This window comes from Apium graveolens, unplaced genomic scaffold, assembly GCF_009905375.1.
Source record: "Apium graveolens cultivar Ventura unplaced genomic scaffold, ASM990537v1 ctg8290, whole genome shotgun sequence".
Taxonomy (NCBI): domain Eukaryota; kingdom Viridiplantae; phylum Streptophyta; class Magnoliopsida; order Apiales; family Apiaceae; genus Apium; species Apium graveolens.
In genome coordinates, this window is record NW_027421055.1 from 104,765 (window position 1) to 129,414 (window position 24,650).

General features: G+C 32.2%; 3 protein-coding genes across 3 annotated transcripts; 1 reads left to right on the forward strand and 2 right to left on the reverse strand.

The window, feature by feature from the left end:
* Positions 1–1,691: 1,691 nt before the first annotated feature.
* On the reverse strand, positions 1,692–8,603 carry LOC141704837 (uncharacterized). Its single transcript, XM_074508001.1, has 19 exons — positions 8,556–8,603; positions 8,055–8,127; positions 7,744–7,796; positions 7,618–7,699; positions 7,321–7,497; positions 7,152–7,208; positions 6,832–6,951; positions 6,406–6,594; positions 5,518–6,294; positions 5,215–5,426; positions 4,966–5,113; positions 4,635–4,872; positions 4,435–4,543; positions 4,223–4,329; positions 4,005–4,143; positions 3,444–3,708; positions 2,192–3,349; positions 1,937–2,109; positions 1,692–1,823 (listed from the first exon to the last, which is right to left on the reverse strand). The coding sequence occupies exons 1-19, from the start codon at positions 8,601–8,603 to the stop codon at positions 1,692–1,694; spliced, it is 4,257 nt and encodes a 1,418-aa protein (XP_074364102.1).
* Positions 8,604–9,451: 848 nt separating this feature from the next.
* LOC141704841 (putative nucleoredoxin 1-1) lies at positions 9,452–15,948 on the forward strand. The gene is made up of 5 exons (XM_074508004.1): positions 9,452–9,732; positions 12,217–12,356; positions 12,637–13,173; positions 13,288–13,794; positions 15,083–15,948. The coding sequence occupies exons 1-5, from the start codon at positions 9,576–9,578 to the stop codon at positions 15,704–15,706; spliced, it is 1,965 nt and encodes a 654-aa protein (XP_074364105.1). The 5' UTR covers positions 9,452–9,575; the 3' UTR covers positions 15,707–15,948.
* Positions 15,949–17,380: 1,432 nt separating this feature from the next.
* LOC141704838 (putative nucleoredoxin 1) lies at positions 17,381–23,131 on the reverse strand. The gene is made up of 4 exons (XM_074508002.1): positions 23,054–23,131; positions 19,956–20,486; positions 18,746–19,252; positions 17,381–18,072 (listed from the first exon to the last, which is right to left on the reverse strand). Exons 1-4 carry the CDS (start codon positions 23,129–23,131, stop codon positions 17,569–17,571), a joined length of 1,620 nt encoding a protein of 539 aa, XP_074364103.1. The 3' UTR covers positions 17,381–17,568.
* Between the last annotated feature and the right edge of the window lie 1,519 nt (positions 23,132–24,650).

The window sequence follows — 24,650 nt, forward strand, 5'->3', positions numbered from 1 at the left end:
ATTTCATTATGATCAACTAAAATGCCCCAGAATATTTAAATTAAAATATAAATTTAAATTAATTATGATCTACATGTACTGATTGAAAATAATAAAATTATATAATTGCAATATTAGGGAAGAATAATTCATTTATTAAATAAATATTAAGCAATATTATTGTAGTAATTTAATAGAATGAAAGTTAATTCTAAATTTTTGGTTGCTCAATTATAAATTTTGTATACATTTCATCTTACGTTCAACAAATAACAATTTTTTCAAAGTTTTGTTATCATGTACATATAGTGATTTCAAATAATAAAATCATATAAGGGAAATTATATGATTATAGTTTTATGAAAAGTAATTATTTTTTACAACTTAACATATGTTACTCATAAAATGTTCAATTTCAAGTTACATTGTCATAATTCTAATTATTGGGAAGTAAAAAATATATTTTTTAAATATTTCTTAATCAAGTTACATAAATTGGTTATTATTGTAATTAAATTAATAAAATGTCTAAAATATTTAAATTAAAATATGTTTGCGATTAAATATAAGAATTGCAAAAAACAATTGTACAACGAAATATATGTTACTCATAAAGTTTCAAGTTATATTTTAAATATTTATTGATTAATTTACATAAGCTGGTTATTATTGTAATGATATTAATAAAATGTCCCTGAAAATTTAAATTATAATATAAATTAAATTCATTATTATCTACATATAGTGATTGAAAATAGTAAAATTATATAATTTCAATATTATAGAAAGAATAATATATTTGTAAAACAAAATATTATACAATATTATTGTAGTAATTTAAATGAATGAAAGGTAAAATTATAAATTTTTGGTGTGAAATTATAGATTTTGTATACATTTCATCTTATGTTAAACAAAATAACACTTTTTTCAAAAATAACACAAAATAACACATAATGATCTACTGAAATATCCCAGAATATTTAAATTAAAATAAAAATTTAAATTCATTATGATCTACATATAGTGATTGAAAATAGTAAAATTATATAATTGCAATATTATGAAAAAATAATTTATTTGTAAAAAAAAATATATGCCATATTATTATAGTAATTTAATTGAATGGAAGGTAAAATTCTAAATTTTTTATTGTAAGATTACAGATTTTGTATACATTCCATCTTATGTTCTACAAAATAACACATTTTTTAAAAATATTTAAAACTCATATTTAAATTTAGTTTCGTTATCATGTATATATAGTGATTTCAATTAGTAAAATCATATGATTGCATTATTATGAAAATAATAATTTATTGGTAAAACGAAATTTATGATCCTTTTCAAATTAAATTGTAGTAATTTTTTTTGTATTTAACTTAAATTAAATATCTTTATAGTAGTTATTAATGGATTTCCATATTAAACTTCAAATATTCATATATAAAATTTTCATTGTGCTCTACTAACAATAATATTGATCTCTAAAATTAATTAATTACAATATCATGTAAATAATGTTTTGGTTCAAAGAGAAATGCTCATATATGTGATTAATAAAAAACAACACATTACCTATAGAAAAAAAATTAATGACAGACTAAAAAAAAATTATCTGAAACAATGTTAAACATTGAAAAAGTAGACCATTCTTTAATATCTTTGTTAAATTATTGACATTAGAGGTGCTATACATAAGTAATATATAGTCAAGATTCTAGATCATAAAAAACTTCTTCATAAACTACATTCTTTGTAGTTGATGTTGTTCCTCCTTCTGGTTTCTCAATTAACATGATCAAGCCATCTGGAGAAGTAACACGACTGACAACTACATAATACTGTCCATGACAGAAAACAGATTCTGGAAGATACAAACCAACATGGTCTAGTGACTGGCCTTGAGACTTATTGATGGTCATGGCAAAACAAACTTGAACGGGGAACAACAAACTTGAACGGGGAACTGGACTCGAATGAGATTGAAAGGAAGGGTTGTATCAGTTGGGCACAGTTCAATGCGAGGGATGATGTGCCTAACTCCACCAAACTGCCCAGTCATAATCTCGCAAAGAATGGTATGCTTCAGGCATTTACGTACGATCATTCGTGTTCCATTGCAGAGACCTAAACTTTGATTCATATTCCTAAGCAGCATTACCACAGGTCCTTCTTTCAAAACTAAATCATGAGGTGGAAGGCCAGGTACCTTTTATCGAGTTCAGGTACTTTACAGAGAATGTTGCACTCAAATCATCATCATCATCATTAGTAACAGTCCTCACAGAATCTGCACTTTTGTAGGAATAACACTCTCCAGGAATTTTATCAAGAATCAACTTATTGACATGATCGACAACTTTATTCCTAGGAGTCAATATGGCTCTTTTTTGAAGATATATAAGGTCCATAAAATTTGTCTCCAAATCAGGATATGTATGTTTAATTAAATCATCAATTGTTGCAGAATCAGATAGTATGCAAAATTTTGGAGGAACATCAATCGTAAAGTCAGATTCTGTACAACTATCTACAACATTTCCTGCCTTCCCATCACCAATATCCAAAACCCACTGACAGAATTTGTTCCTCCGTATTTTCTCTTCATCAGTATTATCAACATTTAATCTCATATTTCTTACTAACTTAAACAATTTACATTGACACCATAAAGGAGATGACGTAACAGAGGCACCTACAATATCACTCCTAGAACCTTTTGGAACAACTGGTAATATTTGCCTGAAATCACCACCCAATAACATGGTAATACCACCAAATGGTTTCTCACCCCTATCTACAGATACATATTTCATGATATCACGAAGAGTACGATCTAAACATTCAAATGCATACCTTCCTTGCATTGGAACTTCATCCCATATAATAAGACTTGTCCGCTTCAATAATTCCGCAATATCAGAATTTTGGGCAATTGAACACATACTTGTATCATCCAATTTCAAAGGTATCTTGAATCGAGAATGAGCAGTCCTACCACCAGGCAACAAAGTAGCAGCTATTCCAGATGAAGCAACCGGTAACACAATTTTCCGATCAGAACGTAACTTTGTAATAATTGTATTCCACAAAAAAGTTTTCCCACATCCGCCACTTCCATACACAAAAAAAATACCGCCGACTTTCGTACTGATTGAATCAAGAATTGCATGATAGACATTCATATGTTCTTCATTCAACTGGAAAAATAATTTGTTGTGCTCACGACACATTTCTACTATGTCATAACTCGTCTCCTCAACAATAAGACGATTTCTGTTTCTCTCTAAATAAGAAGCAGGAGGCATTGGCATTGAAGGAAAGTATTGAAGAGACTTCCCTATCGAATTAAGTAGAATCTCAATCTCTGTTCAATATAAAACAGAGAAAAATTTATATGTTATACTCAATGATTTGTTTTTAAAAAATAGAACTACATTACTAAAAATAAAGATATTTACCTGCAAGAGTATAATATTCAAGTTCTTCTTGTGTCAATGTCAATGAAGGAACACCTGTTAGTTCCCTCCGTTTCCTCAATATATCAACTGACATAGGTTCCCAATGACTGTTCCAAAGTTTCCGAATGTCGGACACATTACAATTAGTTATGATATGAACAAATATATGTCGCAAGTGAATAGGAAATGCAGCACTGGAATTTTCTAAAAATGCTTCATGCCATTCCTTATCATCATTAAGCAGTCCCAATGCAAAATATGCTTCCTGAAAAGTAGAATATGTTATATTCCCAACAGTACGCAAATTCGTGTAACATGTAGAACCACGAACTCTTGATAATAACATTCGAAGGTACCACATTTCACCAGCGCTGTAGTGAGAATTGTACATTCTTCCATACATTAATCCTCTTTTTCTCATTATCCAAGCTGAGTTCTCTGAATTCCAGACATAATACTTTGGAACTTCTTGATATGTATATTGTCTGGCATTAGAATCATGTTTACAGAGTTCAAAAAAAGCTTCCAACTTTGAATTTTTTGTTCAGCTCTCTCACATACTTTCTTTAGATTGTCAGTTTCTTTAAATGATACACTCTTCTGATTAGGAAGATGGAAAGAAAGACGCTCAACAGGAACACTTCTATGGTCAATATCAAAGCCAAATATCCTGTGGCACGCTTCAGGACCACACACATACCTGAAGATAAAAAGAGTCAAATACATATCGGTGACAATAATCTAAAATATTGAATACACTTTAAAAATACAATACAAACCTTCCATCTATGTATATTTTAATTTCATTTCTTGCTTTTCTTACAGGCTGGCCATTACTATCCTGATCCGAAGATGATTTCATCAAAACAGTAGCCCTGTCAAAACCCTTTAAACAATATTTGAATAAATACTTGATACACCGTCCATGATTACAAATCTCAATATTGATGTGACATTGGTACCAGACTAATAAATTACGGTTATATGGCACCATCCACTGGTTATCCAAATTTTCTCCTCGACATTTTACTGTATGTCTTGTCTTTCTTCTTTTATAAACTGGGAAACCACAATCATCAAAAATGGTAGTTGAACAATACCTAATATAAAAAAAATAATACATTTAGTTATTGTATTGATGTGAAAGAGATATGACAATAATATATGAATGTATGAATTTAATAATCTTACTTTTTAGAAAAATTCTTGCTACATCTGCCACCTTTCATGCAAGGAGATTTTTCATGGCCAGCACCACACGGGCCATGCATCATAAATTGTTTTACAGCGGCGTATCCATACGGATCCTTCTTATAGTCAGGAATTTCAGCACTGACAAACTTGTCAATGTTGGAATGGAGAAAAGATAATGATTTCTTATCAAGCCATACCAATATATGAGCATGTGGGAGGCCTCTTTTCTGATATTCTACAACATACATCACTACAGATTTGCAAAAAAAATAAATGAGAGAAAATAGAATAGTAATCAACCGCACTCACTAAATTAAACAAAACATACCTGAAATACATTTTCCAAAGCAATTTTTGTTTTTAATATCATCATATAGCTGATCAAGTTTCAACTTGAAAACTCTAGCCAACAAATCAGGATTGTCTTGGGGCTGTTTTGAAGGAACATGTTTTAACATTTCTTGAATCTCAACCCACTGTGAGTTACACGCCATTGTCAAAAAAATAGCAGGATAACCAATTTCACGACATATAGCTAGAGAGTCCATAAAATATTATTGCATGTATCGCGCTGAACCAACGAAAGAAGAGGAAGAACATATCCTTTACCAACAGAAGATGGTGCAACCAAATCATCTTTTGAGACAATGTCACGTAGATTATGATAAAGTTCACTTCTCAACTTATCTTGATTGAGGGATAACAAAATAAGTCTAGACTGTTCAACAGAAGAGAAAGCATCAACAACAAATTGTTGGAACAATCTCCCTCCATTCCTCAATGTTTGGCCTGCAAATTTTAACATTAATTTATGTTTTCAAACAACATTTGATAAACAAAATTCATATTTATGGTCAAAAGGGTTGAAATCAATATTTACCTTCATCTGGCCTGACCTGAAACTGGTATGAGTAGAATCCTTTAATAGACACATACTCTCGTTTCTTTCCTTCAACTTTATTCTGATTGGAATATTTAATCTTTTCATGGAACCCATCTTCGCCACGCGGGAATAACAAAGGATACTGTAATGACATCATTAAAGGATGCAAATCACTTATTCGCTCCAAACCAAGTACTTTATTATGTATTAGAATATCACGCTTTCCACACGTATACGTGGGATCACCAACTATCAATGTAGCAACTTCATCACCATTACTCATACTATTTTCACGTCCACTTTCAGAACGGTGAACCTTCATGAATATCTTCAAATCAACAATTTTATCTTCTTCAAACCGATCTCGAGCCATACGAAACTTACTAACCAGAGGATTAACTTCATCAAGCATGTTAAGAATTCCCTGCAATACATCTCGATCAATAGAATTCCCATTCACCTGACCAATAACTTTGAGTCGATTCTCTATTTCATTCTGTGTGTCATAAATATAAAGCTGACAAAACTTTGGAGTTCTTGAATCATTAGGCATCAAAGTACCATACTGATGGTAGTGCAGTCCAAGAATTCTATAAACCCATGGTCCCTTTGATTTATTGACTGAATGATCAATCTGGGCACCATTAGAAGTCATACATACCATGGAGTTGTATGCACGAATATTTTGCAAAAATTTAGGACCTCGTACTGGATCATGGTGCAATTCATGTAAGTACTCTGGCGTTGGTTGTATCTTTGGAAGTGTAACTTGTCCTTTGCAACAACAAATAGAAAATAAAGGATCCGCATTAACATTTCTCTAGTTTACACGCTCCTCATTCCACATCAGTGCATTGCAAAATTTACATTTTATCGTGGGAGGACCAAGACTATTGTATTCAGGGCATAGTGGCAAACTTTTTAGGTCAATAGCATCCGCACCATAATGACTTAGATTACTCGGTTGATGATCTTCCTCAGTACCATCACATTCAGCAAATTCATAAAATAATTCAGCACTATCAAAGTCGTCTTCGATGTCACAGTCCCAAAAATTATTATTCTGCATTTCATCTGCATATACAACATCATAAACATTTAGATAACATTTCATAAAAAATGTATAACACATAGGTACTTAAATATTACCAAAATTTTCATAGTCATCACAATTACGCTGGTTCCAGTCATCAACTACATCCGTTTGCTTTGAACTTCCTCCATAATCAGCACAAATATAAAATAATTTCATTCAATTTATTATTTTTACACATAAAGTTAAATTTCTGGTTTCGGAGGTAATTACAATACCTTCACATGGAGTAGATCTCTGAAAGTCTACATTCAGATCACGAGGACTGGCATTATACATTCCCTTTTCACTCTTTGATTTATTCTTCTGGTTTGTGGGATTTAAAATTATGGAATCAGCTGAAACAACAGAGTGTTCAACATATTTCAGTGGCTTCCACAGTTTTGTTTTGGAGGACATTTCCCTACTCAGAGATAAATAAAAAATATAGCGGCACAATCAACAATCTCATCATAAGTACAAAATCTCAACAATCAACAATCTAATCATGCGTACAAAATTTGAAATCAAAATTCTTAAGTGTACATATTTCCTTTACCTTGTACATTCGTAATATCTAATAATGGAGTATGGTAAAAACTGTTGAAATGAGCACCTACAATACAAAATTTTATTAAGATTACACATGCATCATAATACTAAGGACATCAGTACATATATCATTATGAAGATTCTACCTTGTATATTACATATAGTAAGAAATTCACCTGAATTACTTTCATTGCCACTATAATTTTTTACAATAGATTGAGGAGTATTTGAAGAGTCAATTGAATATTTTCTTGGTCTTCCAGGTGTTTGTGGATCAACTAATTCAAGTGGAACAAAATCATCATATTTTTTAGGTCTACCACGCTTTCTTGTGAACTGTAAATCTTTGACACCTACATATATTTAAGTAAAAAAATTTCTAACATCATGTGAGATAAATCAAAAATCTTGATAAAAACATACATAACTGAAAATATCATCAAGCCCTCGCAATTATGTAAACTCCTGTCTACCTGTAATATTTTCTACAGTAATATCTTTTCTTGATCTTCCCTTTTTTCGTGGTATATCTCCATGGACATTATTGTATTGATTCTGCAACACATTGAATGCAAACATGTAATAATATGAAGACATACCACTGCAAAATATATGGTAACATGAAGACATACCACTGCAAAATCAGATGTACCTAAATATGAAAAAGAAAGAACAATCAGCATACAACATAAGTCATAAACTTTATTAAACAAACAATATCCCAAATACTCACAACGATTTTCCTTCAACAACACATCTTCACTTGCTGGTTCTAACACTTTTCTAGGTCGACCCCTTTTTCGCGCCAAATATCATTGTAACTATCTGAACACAATAACAACAGCCTCTAATGATTACATTATACTAAAGATAGTAGATGTACAAATGCCCAAATCATAAATGGACATACCATATGCCTGCAACACCTGAGATTGCATGTTCCCACTACAATTCACATGCCCAGCATTACAATTCTCCTTATCCTAAACAAATAATATATACAATATTAATCTCACATGTTATACAGAAAAATAGAGGAAACTCTTCAGTACACCAACCATATCCTTCTCCGTAGATACAAACTTTGACTCCAATGATGTATGTGAAACCCAAATCGTATACAAAAGCTGGGTGTTAAAATAAATTAAGAACCACAAATCTGCAATAAGGAGCAAATCAAAAATGATTGTTATTGAAGATGATTGAATAAACACGATGAATTGTTTATGATGAAAAAATCTAATTGAATATGCAATAGAATAATGGAGAACAAATTTGAATTGATAAACTTACGGAAGAAGTTTGAAAAAGGAGAAGAGAGTTAATGGTATACAGCTGTGAATACTGAATTATTTATGATTTGTGACATAATACTGACATCATTATTACATCACTGGTGGAAGGAAAGTACCATCTTGCCCTTTTTACAATAGAAAATAGGAGGGGTAGTAGGTGTCATTGTGTGAAAAAAGGATCCAGGATTTAAGATATATATTGATATGTTTCTGGTTCATGACTGTCCATTAGTTAGTTTATTTTGTTAGGGAAACTGGGAAGTGCTTTATGGTGTAAATGTTAGTTTAATTATAATGTTCTGTGATAGTTGTCGAAGATTTAAAAACTGTTTTGACCCTAAATTTATAAATTGACAAAGTTCAAAGTTTCACTTCAGTTATTACTATCTGTATTCTGTACAGCAGAGGCTAGAATTTCCGAAATCTTGCCAAATACAGTTTTTGGTAGGTTTTGCAACACTATGCAGGGACGTACTTGTTCAATTCATTATTAATGATCTACACATCAATCTTCAATTCATTATTAATCAATAAATTGAATTCAACTGTTTTGTCTAAAGGGGAAGCGTTTACGGATTCCGTTGGAATGTTTAACGGTTTTTCTATTATGTGCACGTTCTATCATGTGCACATTAGAAAAGTAAACGAGAAATTTAAAATCGATTTTATGTGATTTTAATTGGTGGAATTTTTGTGAATGTAGTAGGGTCCATCACAATTATAAAAAAGCAACAAATCAAAATATATTAAAATATAGTATTATATATGTATTATTATTTATAAATAAAATATTATTAAATTAATTTGAATTAATGATGCGATTAATTATTCCGATTAATCCCCGATTACTCGATTAGTTCTAGAGTGATGCATACACCTGTTAAATCTGATTACTACTTTTTACAACATTGCTTTTGACTAGTCAAATTGACTATATTTCAACTAAAACTTATATATTTTATATAAGTAAAAATATATAACAGATGACTGCTAATAAAAAAAAAAAATTACCAAGTTAGGGCCGCTAGGGGTAGGGTGTTTACAATTGACCCTGTGCCGGTGAACCGGAAATATAAGATGGACATAATACAAACACACAGATGAGTTGAAGGGGGTTACTTACGTATAGTTTTGTAATGAAGATGAAGGGTTTGGTAAAGATGATAATAGGTCGCAATCTTTTATGCAGTCAAGACATCAAGAATTATTATGTTACTTCAACTAATTATTTCAAATTTATACTTCCTGCTTCCACTTCTTATTTGCAGACATGCCCGTTTTCCACTCACTCAGGTTAGCCAATATTATTATACACTATTATCAATTAAATCAATTATTTATGTGTTTATGCTTCAACTGCTAGTTGGTTTATACCGAATACAGTGATATTTTTATATAGACCGAATTTTATATTTAGAGTATTGTGGTCAAATATTGCTTTTACTCTTTAAAAAGATGTCTAACAACCACTTTTTTGAATACTTCCTAGTAAGATGAAAATATTCAAATATATAGCTTTGGTGGACCTCAATTACAATAAATACACCGGTCAAAACCCTATAAATTTTATAAGTTTTAGTGTTTAAGCACGTACTAGACAAACCCATGTATATAATAAAAAATAGAGAAAAAATAGATAGAGGTTGAATTTGAGGAGAGTTGTATGTTGGAGTGAAAAAATAATTTTTTATCCTACATAACTAAGAGTCATTTTAATAATAGTATTATTTATGAGGGGTATGCTAAGTAATTGTTGAAGTTGCTCCTGGACAAAGATTTCATCTTACTGGGAAGTATTCAAATATAAGCTAAGTTTGTAACAAGACTAAATTTGAATTTAGACAAACAGAACTAGAATGTAGGACTTAATAATCCTTAGGCCCCCAGTTAGTTGTCCCAATGCAGATAATCTTATTTGGATAAGTACAAAAATGAAAAATGTAGATAATTCGAAAATCTTTCGGAAATGGCAAGACTCATTAAAATTCAACAAGTAACTAGTTTAAAATCAGTTGGGCATTTGGCTGCCACACTATAATTAGCCCCTGTGTTTTAGAAACAGTAAAAGAAGAATTAACCAACGGAATGTGAACGGAATCGTAGGGCTCACAATCATCTTTTTAATCGGCAAGGCTCAGAATTTTATTCTGATCGCCCACTCCAATTTTTATGTTTTATACCCCAGCTTGTCTTGTTTTGAAACCAGTTTGATATATAAAGGCCAATCTCGGACTGCTATCTTATATTTTGTTCAGGAGTTGCATTCCAGTGCCTACCTTCTGATCTGGTCCCTGACCTTTCCAAAAGTTTCTGCCCCTCCAGCTTCTTAAACTTACATTACTTACCCATCAGCTTTTAGAAAACTGTCTAATCAGTTCCCGAACTTTTGTATATATTAAATCAGTCCTTGTACTGTCAGAAAATTACAATTAGCCTCAGAAAAAAAATGTAACTCAACCATTTCCAAAAGTTAAAAGAGAGGGTCTCATTATTTCATTTCCCGAATCAGCGCCTTTAGTTGTTCCAAGGTTAAATCATGTTTATGCAAAATCTGCGATTGAGAGGGTAAAAGATAATAATTATTACCTTGAGGATCAATGTAATTGTAATTAGCTGCATTATGGAGTATATGTATTTTGTTGTCAAAACAAGTTACTCCCTCCGTCCGTCCCAGATGTTTACATTTGGGTTGGATACGGAGTTTAAGAAAAATGATAAAGTAGTGGATGAAAGTTAAAAAAGTGAGTAAAGTAGTGAGACCGATTAACATATATATGTATAAAGTGGGTATAGTGGAGAGAAGTAGTGATGCAGTTATTTTAAAAATAATAAAAACTTTACTATTCTTGGAAAATTTTGAAATGTAAACAATTGGATGGGACATCCCAAAAAGGAAAGTGTAAAGAAGTGGGAGGGACAGAGAGAGTATTTGACTATGGGAACTAGATAAGTTGAAAGTACATAGTTGAGTTGAGAAAAGAAAGTTGACAAAAAAAGGAGTGAAAAGAGGGGATTTTTTGAGATTATTACATCTCAACTTATTCTTTTATATTCGTAGAATGCAAAAATGAAGGGGATGAAGTTGCATTGGATATTTAGCATGTAGTATAAGATAAGAATACAGAAAATCAGTTGCATGAAGAAAATGTGGTTGTTTGAGATTTGCAGAGCAAAACATGACATGTTACCGACGTTGTTGTGGAATCTTTTGTGGGAAATGTTAGATCGTTAATAGGAAAAAATGGTCGATGATGATATTAGTGAAGTGGAGACCACCATCATTCCAGAAACTTGATTAAGCCTCCTTCACTTGCTAGTTTTTTGCCATCTCAATGTTCTGCAAGTGGAAAAAGTTTTTCTTTGTTGGTCGAGTTTTCTCTAACAAGGGAAAAGAGATATAAATAGGATTATTATATGTTAACAATTAGTTATGTATGTCTAGTAATAGTATAGAGATAAATAGTATATTTTATTTGTAGGGCTTTCAGAGTATTAAATAACTAGATTATTTATAATAATCCCATCTGTTTATAGGGCTTAGTTTATTTTCTATAGGGTTTCCATCTTTGTATAAGAATTGTAATTTGTACTTAATATTAGACTTGATTATTGAGGTATTAGTGAAAATTAAATTCGTTCTCTTCATGGGTTCCTTTTTGCGGTTTGTTAGGAACGCTTGTGTTAGTGAATTATTTTCTGCGGTTGATCCACTAAGTTCAATCTGCTATCGGCTTTTCTCAAAAATTAATTTTTCTTACAAGCTATCATGCATCACAGATGACCTCCATCGCAAGTATCAAGTACCAACGGAGGAAGCAACAGGACAATTTAAAATTAAAAAAGGAGATATGATTAATTTACAGGACTTCCTTTTCACGAAGAACAGGAATTACCTTCTAAAATATAATGATGAAGAGGTATGTATAACTATCACTAGGCTCCGTCCATTTCGCAGAAAATATTTCCCACGAACATGTTTTTGCCTTTACTCCAGGAAATATTTTCCTTATCTTCTGTTTGCTTGATTTCTTGAAATTCTAGTACAGTTTTTTATTTTGTTTCAATAATATAAAATTTATACAAAAAGTTATAACTTATAAGAAAATATTGTGCAATGAAGGCCGTTTTATTGTTTATTGATTATTGTTATTAACAGCGAGACCAACTGATAACACATTTAGTATTACGACTTTTTAGGTGAAGGCTGCGGATTTGGCAGGCAATGTAATAGTTTTGTATTTTGTGCCACTGCACCGTTCATTTTCGAGGTGGGTGTCGAGGAGGTCCGTATCATCTTTGATAGATACATACACGTATCTGCTGCCCGAAAATAATTTTGAGGTTGTATTGGTTGCATACGGGACTGCAGAAGATAGAATTATAAGTGATTCTCATACTATCTCCGAGAGGAATTTTGAAGATATATTTTCTTGCATGCCATGGACTGCCATCCCATTCTCAGATATTACATCAAGAGAACGTCTGGCGAGTAGATTTGGTATTGACCGGTCCTTTTATTATAATACTTCGGTTGTTATTGATTCATCTGGCATAGTTCTGCAACGTGGTCGTTCTGAATTATTTGAAAGATATAGAGGTCTGGGTTATCCTTTCAGTGATGAATATATTAAATATCTAGAAGATCAAGATGCTGTAACTGCTAGGAAGCCCTCTTTAAATGCACTCTTGGGTTCCCCGAAACGTGATTTTGTCATCTCAAACAAAGGGGATAAGGTATGCTTTATGAATATGACAGGAAAAATAGTATCCATGCATTGTAATGGGTTTAACACTTTATATATCTACATCTAAAAGTACCTGTTTTTAATCATCTTTTACTATTGGCAGGTACTTATTGACACTCTTAAAGAAAAAGTGGTAGCATTATATTTTTACGAAGAGGGTATGACTCCTAAGTGGATGACGACAAATATTAAAAAAGTGTACGAGGAGTTGGCACAAAATAAATCTTGTTTTGAAGTTGTGCTCATATATCTTTACAGCACGAATGGAACTTTAGATCATACGAGTGAAGAATCATATTGCAAAACATTTGAGACTATGCCTTGGTTGGCAATCCCGTTTAAAGACCCAAAATGTGAAAGATTGGCTCGCTTTTTTGGTTACCCTAACGATTGGAATAAGGGGAAGGACCCTCCTACACTTGTAATCTTTGGGCCTCATGGGGAATATATTGAACCTTGGGGTGCTGACATCATGTACAAATTTAAGCTTCCTGCATACCCATTCACTCGTGAGAAAGTTGCCAAGTTATACACTGAAAAAATACGGGAACTGAAACTGGAAACACTCTGGGATCCAAACACGACTTTTAGGAAAAAAGATAAGAGCAAGGTTAGTACTTTTGACATTTTGTTATTTTGCCTTAATCTCTTTTGTCTATATCCTTTAATGTCTGGTTTGTTTTCAATTCTATTACTAATTTTGTTCTTAAATTTATTAGTTACCTGGATGAGCATTCCATATATTAAAGGTTGAGAACAATTTAATGTTGGCCAAGAATGGAGAACAAAACATTAAAAAAATGGCTAGACTAAACCAGAATAAAAGAAGACTCTTAATTTAAATAATTAATCAAAGTCTTCGTTCAGTACATCTTATAGATTAGTAACCTTTAATCTCCACAATAAGAGAGCTATTGTTTTATGCTAATCAACTACCACAACAAAAGAAACAATCAAATTATTACTCCAGAATTATGAATTGTAATACTATTAATGACCTACTTAGCCAACATAATTGAACTTCATAACAAATCAGTAATAAATTTATTTGTAAATATGGATCTCTATGTGGTTGTCAAATTTTTCGATGTCTATGTGACTATGTCTGCTCAACAAATAACAAATACTAAGTGTAATAGGAAAGAATATTCCTTATTTTATGCTAATAAAGGAAATGGGTTCAAACCTTCGCAACTACAATACATTATGTTGCAATTGTAAAAAAAACTAAACATGTGTGTGTGTAAATGTATATTTATATATTCGGTGATGAGCTCGTAACTGAGACCATTAAAAGTAAAAACAATAATACCAATTATTAAATAATGAATCAAAGAAAATTTAAACATCACAAAATGTTGAAATAAAGTATTACATTAACAAATTCTGTATTAATAAATTTGTATTTATTAAAACAGAAATTAAATAGAGTATTATGTGAAATCTTTTGAACCACAAATATAATAATAAGCATAAAATACAAGACAAATTTTAGATATGCCTTTTATCACTGCACATCAACTTTTAAAATTTTAATTACACTAAAACAAATACATAAATAAAATTTAGTGAAATGTTTTCTTTTTTGTAATTTGTTCAGTAACTTTAGCAATAATTGTAATTGGACCCAATCAAATGGAATTAAAGTACTCGTCATTTTTTTTATATATAAATTTAGCTATATGTTACATTTTCTCAATTTATGTAGTACTATATTATAAAAAATAAATCATAAATTGTGACAAAAGTAGATGTAACATGAGCTATAAGCCAGTAACATCATAAAATAAATACAAACAAATTTTGTATTTCCTTATTCCATATCAAATTCTGAACATTCAATGCATGTGTGGTTCATGGGTTTCTTATCCATATTACTTTAAAATACTACTTTATAGGTTCGATTATCTCAACTTCTTGGAAAGAGAATAATAATCTTTTTTGAGGGTAATGAAGAGTTTGATACCCGTAGAGAAGTGGTAGTCAAGTTCCTAAGCATGTTAAAGAAAAGATATTTCGACATGAAGGATACAGGTGACGAATTTGAAGTGATATACATAAGCTCAGGTGATGAGGAATCTCCCTACAAGAAGCACATTGCAGATGTGCCATGGGTTCTATCATTTGCATCGGACTTGTCAACCATTGATCTTAGTTTGTATTGTTGTTATTGTCACCTATTGTTGGAACCTGCTATTTCTACTCGTTCGTGCAGCGAATGTGGCAAATCTAGTCGTCGTGAATCTTCAATGCTTGCCTTTGATCAAGATGGAAGTGTTGTCAGGAAATCATTAGAGCTTATTTTCTATAGCAGTGCTTTTCCATTTGGTGCTGGCAGCATGGAAGAGGAAGCATTAGATGAATTAACTTGTTCTTACTTTTGGGGGGAAATGGATGAACTTCATTGTGGGTTGCAGATCAACAGATATGGCAAAAATGAGAACTTACCATATATATATAGGTCTGATATGGTCGATCAAGAATTACAATTTCATAATAGGCCTAGTGGCGACGAATTGTAAACTCGAAGGTAGAAGTATAATTGCCTGTAAGTTGGGGTTACCTTGATGCCAGGCCCAATTGGCCCTTAATTTGGTCAGTATTGTTTCTGGAAATAGTACTTCTGTTAGAGATAAGTTTTACCAAATATATGTTTGTTATTGTGTTCATGAGTAATCGGTACTTATTATTCAAGGTTATGTAATAGGCATGCATTTGCCAAATTATATTTCCTTTCGCTAGCCTCTGTTTTGTTCATGGCCGCTTCTTTTAGTTCAAAAAATATGTGTTAGTTATTGGAACTTTAAATTCATAATTAAATTTTATTTCATAGGTTGGTAAAATGCTCCGAAACCCCACCCTCCTATCATACACAAAAACCCAAAGGCTGAAACCATAGCCCGAAGTTCTGGTAAGCCTTGAGGAGTTAAAATTGTACTTATAATTTGAATATGTAAAGCCAAGAATGCCAGATAATGTGTCCCTGGAGCATTTTGCAATTTGTAGCTTTGTAAGTTGTAACTCTATCACACTTACAAGCAGCAATAGACCCATGCCTAAATTACCGGGAGAGTGCAATCTCCCCTGGCTTTGTGCAGCAAAAACAAACTTACACATTGTATTGTATATAGGGGGTAAGCAAAAAATTTCATAACCGTCCAAACAAACCGTTTCAAATCGCCCAAACCGAAATTTAATGGTTTTGTAACGGTTTGAATCGGTTATGGTTTCATTTTTCCAAAACCCGAAAAATAACAGTTTGGTTTGAATTTGTCTTTTATACCGCCCGTTATATCCAAACCACCCAAATCTATTAAAATATTTTATTTATATATTTTAAGGATACATATATTAGATAAATTATTAATATTTATAAGTAGTTGAATCCATGTTATGTTAAGTGCACTTGAATGTTATATATTGAAGTTAAAAAATTCAAATTATTACGTAATGAATTTGTTTAGTTGATAATTTATTAACTTATTAAATTTTTTACCTAGTAAATATATGCACATATTTTTCTTAACGGTTTAAACGGAAACCGCCCAACCCGAACCGTTATAGTTTGGGTGGTTTGGTTATATCAGTAACGGTTATGGTTACGGTAATGGTTAAGTAAAATATAAAACCGCTAAATTTGGTTTGGATGGTTATGAGCTCTAAACCCGTCCATTTCACCCGATACTCACCCCTAATTGTATATGGTACTGTAAAACCTCAACATTATTATAGTTGGGATCGAAAAAATTCAATTTTTTTAAATTAATCAATAAATTGACAATTAGATCTCTAATTTAATTCAATCCTTGGTTATTAATTTTATTTTTTAAATTGCAAACACGGCTCATATATTTATAAATATATTTAATTATTGGTTTATCACAAGCCCAAGTTATTATTTATTTTAGAAACAGTTTTATAAATAATGGAAATGGGTCTCGTGTTTAGTGTGGCAACACATTTTTTATGGAGGGTGTTTGGTATGGGCTTAAGCTCAAAAAAGTGTTTCTTAGGGTAATAAAAAAGTATTTGTTAGGAAAACACAATATTTAAAAGACTTTTTTGCTATATTTTCACTATTAATTAAGATAACAACACATTTAAATCAAAAACTTTACAGTGAGATATTTTTTATAAAAGAAAAATTCCCAATTATGTAAACAATTGCAAAATTATATTCTTAAAATATAGTTTTATTTATTTTAAAATATTTTCCAATATTTATCATCAGCACAAATGATAGAGTACACTATTTAGTCTATCATCATCATGTCTAAAATTGACCAAAGCAAGTCAAGTACCAAATGCGATTAAGCATGCTAGTCTTCAAGGAAGGAAAGGTGGTTACATTGGCATGTTGGTCCGTACTCGTTACACTATGCTCTTAGAATTGGCTCATCTTACTTTTATCCCAGTTGTAAAAATAGCTTAATTCATAATAAGCTTCATCTTCCATATTGCTAGCATGAAAGGGGAAATCCATATCCGTAAAAGAGAGCTGTATCGATTTTCTCACGATTTGTCCATCTCGATCGAAGGCAAGCATTGAAGATGTTGGACGCCATTCACGGTATCCGCTACAGCCACAAGCACCAACATCCGGTATGGATAGCATGTGACAATAACAACAATACAAACTAAGATCAACGGGTAAGAGCTCGGATGCAGGTGAGACAAACCATGATGGAACATCTTTAATGTTTTTATTGTATAAGGATTCACTTTTGCAATTGGTGATGTATATTACTTCAAACGCATCATCCGTACCCTTCATGCTCAGATACCTTTCCTTCAGCATTTTTAAGAACTTATTGGCATGTGATTCTGTACAATCAACACCCTCAAAAAAGAGTATGAGTCTCTTTCCGATAAGTTGAGAAAACTGAACCTACAAGGTTGGATTAAGTAAATAAGCAGAGCCAACAAAGAATTAGTGCAATGACTGAGCTCTTGTCCCTTGCGGGAGGTCAAGAGTTCGACTCCTGTTGTGTGCGACTGTGCGTGTGTAATTAATTAGCAAAAGAAAAAGGTAAATAAGTACAGAGAAATAAGGGAACATCTAACTCTCACAAACATTTAAATCAAACTTAAATATAGGAATAATCATCTAAGGAATTATTTTGAAAGGCAAATAACAATAATAAACAACATTCTATTAATTGTACGTGAATATATCCAGTTAGTGCTCCAATTAATTATTCTGATTACCTGATTAAATGCTACAAGGTCAGTAGACCCAATCAGCAGCGAGATTCACAATGTAATGCCTGAGACTAAGAGTTTGCGTGTTTGTCAAGAGCTACTATTATAAAATCTATATTGATGCACAAAGGTATATCAAATTACCCAGATAATTATATTGGTTAATTTCATGCTCTTGTTTTTTTTAACTGTAATACAGTTCTAATCAAGTGAACATATAAATTATTCAGTACTTTAGACTTTAGGTATTTAAGTGATTAATTAAGAATGGAACATGAATGAGACTGGACCATACGGCAAAGGTTTCAAGACAAGAGAAGAGAGTCTAAACACGATGAAAAAATGTCAAAAGAACTGACCTTTCTCCCATCTTTTCTTCTGAAAGTAGTGTTTTGATCCCAGAGCATATCCAGCGTTAGTTCCCTCACTATTTCAGTGTCCAACTTGGCAACTCTGTCACGAGTGAATGGATATGCTGGAAGCTTAAATTTGCCTATAATTTCAGCACCACAAGGTTCAATGAATTTCCCTTGTGGCCCAATGATTACAAGTGCAGGAGCTTCCACTGAAGGTTCCCCGTCATAAGGATAACTGAAAAAGCGCATCAATCTCTCACATCTTGGATCTTTAAAGGGGAGTGCCAACCAAGGCATAGTCTCTAATGTATTCTGAAATGATTTTTCACTCGTATAATCAATAGTTCCACTTGTGCAATGAAGATATACGAGCACAACCTCAAAACAAGATTCAGTTTGTGCCAACTTTTCATAGGCCACCTTAATGTTTGTTGTTAGCCAATTAGGAGTAATACCCTCTTCGTAAAAATATAGTGCCACCACCTTTTCTTTAAAAGTGTCAATAAGTACCTACAAGTAAATTATTAATAACAAAAATTATGAAAACATGCATTATTAATGCTAGAAATTTTAAACTAATTTAGAATGTTGTCAAGTGTAGATTCTGCTGCTGCCATTGTTGTCACAGCGCTCGACTAGTCGCGACTAGTCGACTAGTTGGTTTGAGAAAGTCAATTGGAGAGCTCGACTTGCAAATTGTCGACTAGTCGATCGACTTGGCCGACTAATCGGTCGACTTATCGACTAGTCGGTCGACTAGTGCAAAATCCAATCAAAATTTAAAATGAGAAATAATGTAAAAACCTACTCAACATCAGCAACAATCAACATGTAATTTCAACTTATAAATCTTTATGTAGGTGTGTTTATGTACATACAAATTGATTAAAACTGAATATACATGTAGTATAATATGTTTATATATTTGTATAGTCAGCTTATCTATGTGAGTATATAGAAGGGAAAAAAGATGTGTTTAACATATCTATCTTATGATCGATATACATATGAGTATGAGAATGTTAGAATTTTGTTGTGGGAAACCACATATATAAGATAATGTATTATTATATATTACTTAATTAATTATTATTAATTTGTCAACTAGTCAGTGACTAGTCTACAACTATTTGACTAGTCGACAAGATTGACCTCCATCGACTCGACTCGACTCGACTTATCGACATGACAACAATGGCTGCTGCATTCATACCTTGTTTCTTTTGTTTGAGATGACAAAATCCTGTTTAGAGGAACCCAAGAGCGCTTTTAAAGAGGGTTTCCTAGCAGTTGCATCATCTTGAGCTTTTAGAAATTCTATCCTTTTATCGCTGAAAGGATAACCAATACCTCCATACTTTCTGATTAAATTACAACTTTTACTTTGGAGAACCATGCCAGATGAATCAATGACAACCGAGGTACCATAACATTTCAGCCTGTCAATACCAAATCTACCTACCAGACGTTCTCTGGACGCGATATCTGGGAATGGGATTGCAGTCCATGGCATGTGATAAAATAAAGATTCAAAACTGGACTTATTGCATTCATATGAATCAGTTAAAAGCATATCGTCTGCAGTCCCATAAGGGACCACGACAACCTCAAAAACATTGTCAGGAAACAGATAAGTGTATGTGTCTGTCAAGTATGAAATGGACGACCTCGAGTACAAATAATCATGGTGTACTGGCAAAAAATACAATAATATAACCTTTCCTGCAAACTGCGCAGACTTCACCTGCAGTAGTCATAGTATGTGTTATCAGGTCTGAATTACATTAGGGACCACAACAACCTCAAAAACATCATTTAAGCAGCAAATAAGTTTATGTGTCCGTCAAGTATATATAGACATCCTCGAGTACAAATGATTATAGACTTCATGACCTAAAAAAGTCATAGCATGTAAGCAGCAAATAAGTTTATGTGTCCCTCAAGTATAACGTATAATAAGGACATACTCGAGTGCACCTAATCATAGACTTATCCTACAAGAGTCATAGCACATGTTATCACTTATCAACTGGTCTGAAACCCAACGGCATGGCCAGGGAATAAATAGTCGTTCACTCTCTAATTTTAACAGCAAGAGAAAGGAAATAACTTTTTACAAGCAAATTATACTTGCTGGAATATTGATGCTTCATCACTCTATTAAAATATTAAAATAATTAGTTTTTTTATTAATTATAATGTGAAAACACCCAAAATTCTATTTTCTAAATAAACTATATAATGCATTATTTGACAATTACAAATGTTAAGAGGTAAGTAGTACACAGGTTAAAATAAGAATACTATCATAGAAAATATAATAAACTAACTCTGGAGTAAATGCTTGAATTGGCCACCGGAGAAGGATCTACTGTTGACAATATATGAAAAATTTGTAGAATTACATAGGGAATGTCAATTTGGCATTTGAATTGAACCTCAAATATTTTAAATTTGCAAGTCAATTGGTTAGGTAAGTTGCCACAGTAATTTTTATAGAGTAATGAAGGCCTTATTAAATAGTGTTACATGTTAATTTCCTTATCCTACGGAAGGTCATAACAACAAATTATAGCTACTAGGATTCAATTTTATTCACAAATACTTCCAATATAGGCCTTGTAAATATGGTTTTGAAGAATAACTGAATATTAAGAGTAGGACCAGCCATGAACAAATAGGGTGAACAAATAGGGGGCGAAAGCTATGAAAAGGGTATTATATACTGGAAGAAAAATATGGCAAAATGCACATCCTTTGAAATTTTCTTCCTACATACTTTTCTTCCTTACGAAATCCTTTGGTAGCGTCTTTCATATGGTTTTTACTCAACAAAATTGTTCTTATAATCTGTCCTGCATCAATAACTTGCAATACTTCAAGACATTTACCAAGTTAGATTTCGCAGAGTGCTATTAAAGGTCGCCAGGTCGTGTAAAGATAAAATGTAATTGTGTGATAATTTTAAGAATATTTACTAAAAATGTAGCCTCGGAGCTCACTGTAATATTCCAGAATTATTTCACATACACACAAACTACTACAAATGCAGACATTAATACATACCTTGACCTCGATGTTATCTTCATATCTCACGACATAATCCCTATACTTGGTGAAAGGAGGTCATGCAAATTTATTACATCTCCTTTCCTTATAATCTTATGCTCTTTAAAGAGCTGCTCCTTGTTTTCTGTAATAAATAAATATCATGATCAAAGTCAAAAACAATTAAGGAATTTAAATAGGAAACAGATTGTCAGCAATACAATCTTTACAAGTTCAATTACAATTCTTGATCAAGTCTGAAAAATAATGACCTTTATTAAGAAAATAACTTGTTAGAAATAACATATATCTCGACGCCAGAAAGTAACTTGTAAGACTTACAAGTCTTGATCAAGCATCTTTACAGAAATAACATATTCCCCGTTCTAACTCTAAAATTAATTTCACAAGGTCAATTTTATATAAGGGTTCGTCTGGCGCACGTTAGTCTTTAACTTTCATGCAATTTTTAAGAAGGTGCCTTCTTGTTTTTTGTGCATACCGGGAGTCTATTACCGATTAAAATTTGACAACTCCTTTTTTATCATGCACACTTAGGCACACTAGAAAAGTCAATTATAGAATACTGACTAACCTGAGACATAGGAATATGCGGGTGCTTTTCTGTAAGAGACAGTAGTGGATTTAAATGAAGTGAGACTTGGAATATTAGCAGCAGCATAGTAATATTTTCTTGAAGATACATACAAAGATTTGGAAGTAATGGTTGTAGTGAAAATTTTAATTCTTTTGAAGAAAAAATTGCGCCCCATCATCAACACAACCACACTCCTCATTGAAAATATTCGAGATTTTTATAACTGAACATAAAAAAATACCTTGTGTTATGATGTTCTGACCTTTGTGTTATATGATGTTCTGTTCTAGGTTTTCTTGCTTTAGTTCTGTAAAGCCCCCGTCTCTCCCATTCCTCAATATTTTTTATGTGGGCCCTTTGGGCTTTTGTTGTTTTCAGCCCTCGGGCTTTCGTGTACGCTATATGGGTTGGGTGTCTGGGACCTAGAAAATATAACAAATTTTCTACCACGCTCCTGTAAGCACATAATAAGCGCGAAAATTTATAAGTTTAAACTATTTTGATTGGTTTATTTTTTTAATAGTGGTGGATCCCACTGTATACACAAGAATATATCAATTAAAATTGTCAAAATTATAAATTTTCACGTTTATTACGTGACCAGCATCACATGATAGAAAAAAACGAAAATATAAGCCCTAACTACTAACTACTAAGTGAGCAACCTTATTCGTAGATCCAAAAACAAATACAACAGACACTTTCTCGAAGTGTTTAAGTGGACCACAACAATTCTCCGCCATCGTATCAAAATTAGATTTCCCTCTTTTTACATTCACTGCATTAACCAAAAGTTTGGAATCAGACTCAAATATGCATCGAGTTGTTCACCAATGTTATTCATCCTCTATTTTAAACACAAAGTTTCAGCCTCTCTTGATTGGAACATCTCATGCATTATAGTACTCCTCGCTCGAACAAACTCATCTTATTCATCCCATCTTACACAACCAATGTGTAATATATAATAGATGATGTCAAAGATTACTGGAGCTAACAATGTCATTAGCATCTATGATCTGAGTGAAAGATTAATGAATAGTTATTTTTCAGTAATCAGTTAAGCTCGGGGCTACCCTAAGTTAGTTGTATTGTTATCTAAATTTGTATTCTGTACTTGTAACACTTAAAGTCTGTAAAAATGCAAAGAAGCAGACTGAAGTCTTTTTCCTAAAACAGTATCAAGCCTAAAGATTATATCTGGAAGAAGATCAAGAAGATCATGCCTCAGAAGAATTTTGAAGAAGCTTGGAGTTGAATAAATCTGTTTGGAGAAAAATGTTCTAAATCAAGATCTCTACAAGTCACAGATTTAATGTTATAGAGAAGTCATTCGAGAACCTCCAGAATGACTTATCGAGAAGTCATTCAAACTCCGGAGAGTACCGACGGATAAGCAATATCTACTCGACGGATGAGCTATATATCTACTCGATGGATGAATAACATCTACTCGACGGATGAACAATATCTACTCGACGGATAAGCTATACATCTACTCGACGGATGAGCAATATCTACTCAACGGATAAGCAATATCCACCAGGAGTAGAGAAGTCAGGAAAGCTACTCGAGAACTCAAAAAGATATCGACAAGTCATTCTTTCACTATAGAACTCAGAGTTATCGACAAGTCTATATCCATTCGAGAACTCAGAGATATCTACAAGTTAAATGAAGTTATGAAGACTACGAATCTCGATGAGCTGAAGACCTCTACAAGCCAAACTCATTCTAGAGTACTAGAGATCTCGATAAGCCTTTGTACTTATCGAGATATCAAGTGTTCAAATGAATCAAACTGGAGATCTCGAAGTACAGTCTCAAAGTACAGAATTGCATATCAGTTTAATATCCAAGATAAACAATCAACAAACAATCCAACAGCTGGATTGACAAGTCTACAAAAAGCAGCTTGAAGTGTGTGCAAGATCAATGGCAAAGATTAACTGACAGAGAAAGATTAAAGTAAACACGTGATACTAAAGATATGCTAAGCCAGAAATGGAAGATTTGTTTTTCTATAAATAGAAATGACAAGTGACAGTTTAGAAAAGCTAATAGCATATTTATTATCCACTGTGTAAATCAGCAGTTAACTGAGCTATAAAGTGAACACTGGTCCTCTAGTTAGAAGTAACAATTTAGATAAAAATTCTTGTAACACTCTCGAGAAGAAGCTGGGCTCTTTAACTTCGAAGAGCTTAGAAATTTGTAGCAAATCATATTAATTTTAATACAAAAATTAAGGTGAGTTTTGAA

What these genes read in the sequence shown, in the direction of transcription:
- LOC141704841 (XM_074508004.1), top strand. Translation starts at nt 9,576, where the DNA reads ATGAAGATGAAGGGTTTGGTAAAGATGATAATAGGTCGCAATCTTTTA. An exon ending in CCCGTTTTCCACTCACTCAG is followed by an intron (nt 9,733 to 12,216) that starts GTTAGCCAATAT and finishes CATGCATCACAG; the next exon opens with ATGACCTCCATCGCAAGTAT. An exon ending in TCTCAAACAAAGGGGATAAG is followed by an intron (nt 13,174 to 13,287) that starts GTATGCTTTATG and finishes TACTATTGGCAG; the next exon opens with GTACTTATTGACACTCTTAA.
- LOC141704837 (XM_074508001.1), bottom strand. Translation starts at nt 8,603, where the DNA reads ATGACACCTACTACCCCTCCTATTTTCTATTGTAAAAAGGGCAAGATG. An exon ending in AGCAAGAATTTTTCTAAAAA is followed by an intron (nt 4,544 to 4,634) that starts GTAAGATTATTA and finishes TTTTTATATTAG; the next exon opens with GTATTGTTCAACTACCATTT. An exon ending in AAACTGACAATCTAAAGAAA is followed by an intron (nt 3,709 to 4,004) that starts GTATGTGAGAGA and finishes TCTACTTTTCAG; the next exon opens with GAAGCATATTTTGCATTGGG.
- LOC141704838 (XM_074508002.1), bottom strand. Translation starts at nt 23,131, where the DNA reads ATGGCGGAGAATTGTTGTGGTCCACTTAAACACTTCGAGAAAGTGTCT. An exon ending in TCTCAAACAAAAGAAACAAG is followed by an intron (nt 19,253 to 19,955) that starts GTATGAATGCAG and finishes ATTTACTTGTAG; the next exon opens with GTACTTATTGACACTTTTAA. An exon ending in GAAGAAAAGATGGGAGAAAG is followed by an intron (nt 18,073 to 18,745) that starts GTCAGTTCTTTT and finishes CCAACCTTGTAG; the next exon opens with GTTCAGTTTTCTCAACTTAT.